The 3531-nt window shown below is 41.1% G+C and overlaps 1 protein-coding gene across 1 annotated transcript in view; it reads left to right on the top strand.

Moving 5' to 3' along the window:
- JAM2 (junctional adhesion molecule 2) overlaps positions 1 to 3531 on the top strand; it is an 82777-nt gene that overhangs the window by 66622 nt on the left and 12624 nt on the right. Inside the window, exons 5-6 of the mRNA XM_018562778.1 lie at positions 595 to 794; positions 1683 to 1785. Coding sequence (XP_018418280.1) covers positions 595 to 794; positions 1683 to 1785 — 303 coding nt within the window. The remainder of the gene's footprint in view (positions 1 to 594; positions 795 to 1682; positions 1786 to 3531) is intronic.

Genomic DNA, 3531 nt, shown 5'->3' with positions numbered 1-3531 from the left:
GGGGCCTCCCAAGTTTTTTTTTTTGGGGGGGGGGGGGGTTGGTGTCCCCTTTAAAATTCCTACAAGACCTAAAGGGTCTGTTTTGATTTGGGAGGGGGACCCCGCGCTGTTTTTTTTTTTTTTTTTTATTCTATTATTTACAAACATTCAGGGATTCGGCTGAAGCAAGCTGAAGGATTAGCTGAATGTTTGGCTACATTCTTCGGCTCTTTCGTGCATAACCCCCTCAGTTTTAAGGTAATTGGTAGCATTTTACGGGACTTTTTAGAAAATACATAACAGTGCATTTGATGTGATAATTTACTTGATAATAGCAGATTTCACAGAAGCTTTAATCCCCAGAATGAAGGGACTGAAATTAAAATGCTTTGACATGTAACACAACCATTATATACGGTATGTATTTCATCTGTGAAATGTGCCACTTTAAATTTGTTGTGATTTAGAGTGCTGGAATTAGGTTCATGTGTTTTGTTTGTTAAGAAAAATATGTAATTATAGCAGTTTTATTTTATTCCTTTTACAATAAGAAATGTGATTTCCAGGAAGAGGAATGTGAAAATATTTAAGTAATATCAAAGTTTTCTTCTACAGTGGCCCCGAGCATTCCAGTGTGTGATATTCCAAGCTCAGCTATGAGCGGCAGTGCCGTAGAACTGAAATGTGGGGAGAAGGAAGGGAACCCAGCTTCCGAATATCGGTGGTTCAAAGACGGTTTACCTTTGGATAACCAGAACCCGAACTCCAGATCTGTCAATGTGACCTATAAAGTGGATAAAACCACAGGCACTCTGGTTAGTGGATTTGTCTCTTAAAATGTTAAACTGTCTACAAAAAAAAATGGAGGCAGACAATTTGTGCAGATGCATGTTTCTCTCAGGCAGACATTTTATGGTCTAAGTTGAAGGCTCAATCCACCAAAAACAGACATTTTAGCTTTTTGTAGGTGTAGGCTTTTTCTCTTCTTTTCAGATCCGTGTCTCAAGCTCTGCTCACTGGTTGTGACCATTATAAAAATTATTTAACATTCTGTATTAGTTATTCTGTTAACAGCTTTGTTTACAGCTCGCCTGAGCGCATGTTTACACTCATTCACACGCTATAATGCAGCACATAGGTGGGAACTGTCTGCATAATGGAGGGGTCCTGTATTAAACAAGCCATTTCTCATTGTACTTCAGCCTAACACATACCTGCCTCTTTATCTTACACTCAAAAAGATCCCTATCCATCTCATGGTATATGCAGAACCTGAGGATGTAAACACCATGCTGGCCTACATTGTCCTTCAAAAAGAAATGTTATTTTTCAAATCAATGTGATCATGTTTAGTAGTTCAAACAGTGAGCAAAAGGAGGGGGTAGTGGCACAGTCCAAAAAGTAGCTGATTCTAAAAAAAAATCTTGCCCTCCTTATTCTATTCATTGAGGGGGGGGTGTATAATAATACATTACTTTACTTATAATTTGGCAGGTGGCAGTTGCATTTAACTTATTATTTAGTTGTGATTGCCATTTTGTGACATTTCCAAATTTGGCTTATATAAATGTACAGCACAGGTTTAGAAGGAGGTGATCTGCTTTAGTGAAACAGATTGAGTCCCAGATTGACATCACACAGATTTAATTAGCCTTAGTAGCATATTGATCTGAGCCAGTAATAATGGCATTCTTTTTACCCAGCACTTCAGCACCGTCACCAAACAAGATACAGGAGAATACTACTGCGAGGCCAGTAATAGGATCGGCAAATCACAGAGGTGTCTTGGAAAAAAATTGCAAGTTGGTGAGTATAAAATACAGATATATAACTGATGTACATAACTGTTGTTTATATCTATATACAAACATCTGTCAATAGACTTTTGATGGAAAACTTTTTTAATGCGGAAACTCCAACTTCACCTATTTCTGTCACATCTGCTTCTGCCTTTGGTGGAAAAGTGTGCTGCTGTTTAATTTTTTCCCTCCCCACTGAGCATCTCTGAAATTTCATAGAAGGGTATTGAGGCAAACACATTTCCTGTGTGGTGACAACCCGCCTCCAACAAGGCCCACTGAGCCTCATAGATGTGCCCCTAGGCCCCAGAGGGTGTCAATCATTGCTCCTATGTCCTACGTGGTGCATAAAACCTCTATAGAGCCAGTATCACCTGGATAAGAAAAAGCCTGCCCCTCCCTTGAACAATGCAGAAACTCATTCTGCTGGAAGTATGCTATTGTGTGAATTTATAGTGTTGTTTCTTGGTGAGTAGAACTGAGGTGCTGTGCTCCTTATTCTACTAGGTGTTTGCCTACCCTTGGTTTAGATAATCAATCACTATTGTGGAGGGCATTACTGCAGTGATGGGCTGGCTCCACCTGCCCATAGTCCAGTGTACCACAGGAAATATAGATGGCTGTATGATTATACATCATATAATGAAGAAGGGACCACCTGCACTCCACCAGCGCTATGACCTATTCAGATAAGGTGGTGTTCATAGTGACAACTATAAATGGCACCATGTGGATCCTTAAAGGAGAATTTTGAGGTGAGTGAAAATCACTCATCCTCATAGTTCGAGCTGACGTGTGACAATTAAACTGTCACACGTCGGCTCAATAGATCCAGATAGGCCTCCAGATAGGCAGAGCCAGCTGTCATTCAAGCAGCTTCGTGGATCTCGACAGTATTGTCGGGATCCATCCCAGCTGCGGCGGCCTCAGTATACCGCGAGCTGTAGCTTGTGATATACTGAGCTTTGGGCCACGGGAGGACGCTAGTATATGTCCTCCCGTAACACTAAAGAGAACTATGGGGAAAAACACTTATTGTATAGTTCTCTTTTAAGGATTGGTAAGAGAAGTTACCAGCACACACAGAATCAGAATGTAATCTTAATCCAGTTTTATTGCAAATGCGTCACATCAGCCATAAAGCCAGCTTTTCGGGGCCACACAGGGTCCCTTCCTTAAGGCTACACAGTCACTGTGTCACCTCGAGGAAGGGACACTGTGCGGCCCTGAAATGTTGGCTTTACGACTGAGGTGAAGCATTTGCAATAAAACTGGATTACATTTGCATTCGGAATCTGTGCTGGTGACTTATAACACTTCAAACAATCATCCCTTAAGTATTACCAAAGGTCCAAAACCCTTAGACAGGCAAATGTGTATCCAAAACAACAACAGCCAGGCATACTGATGCAGTCTATGTCAAAGTAAAACCAACTTGAAGAATCTCCATGTGTGTTATTGAATGCCGCTGATAGCTACACAGTCCTAACATTGCATCAAGCTGCCAAATTGTGGAATTGGACTATTTATGTTCAGTCTTGCTTTGCTTTGGGCATGCCAGCTGAGGATAGGAGACCAGATAACAGGAAAATGAGTGGCTGCCATAGCAAATTCTTCATCTGTGTCCTCACACTTCTTCAATGTCATTCTGATTGATTTAATTAGATAAGGTTCATATAATACCTGTTTATCACACAGTGGCGTAACCAGAGTTATGGGCGCCCGGGGCAGACATTTTTTTTTCGCCCCCCCC

The sequence above is a fragment of the Nanorana parkeri genome, unplaced genomic scaffold, assembly GCF_000935625.1.
Source record: "Nanorana parkeri isolate BGI_ZX_2015 unplaced genomic scaffold, ASM93562v1 scaffold599, whole genome shotgun sequence".
NCBI lineage: Eukaryota > Metazoa > Chordata > Amphibia > Anura > Dicroglossidae > Nanorana > Nanorana parkeri.
This window is presented reverse-complemented; position numbering and strand designations above follow the sequence as displayed.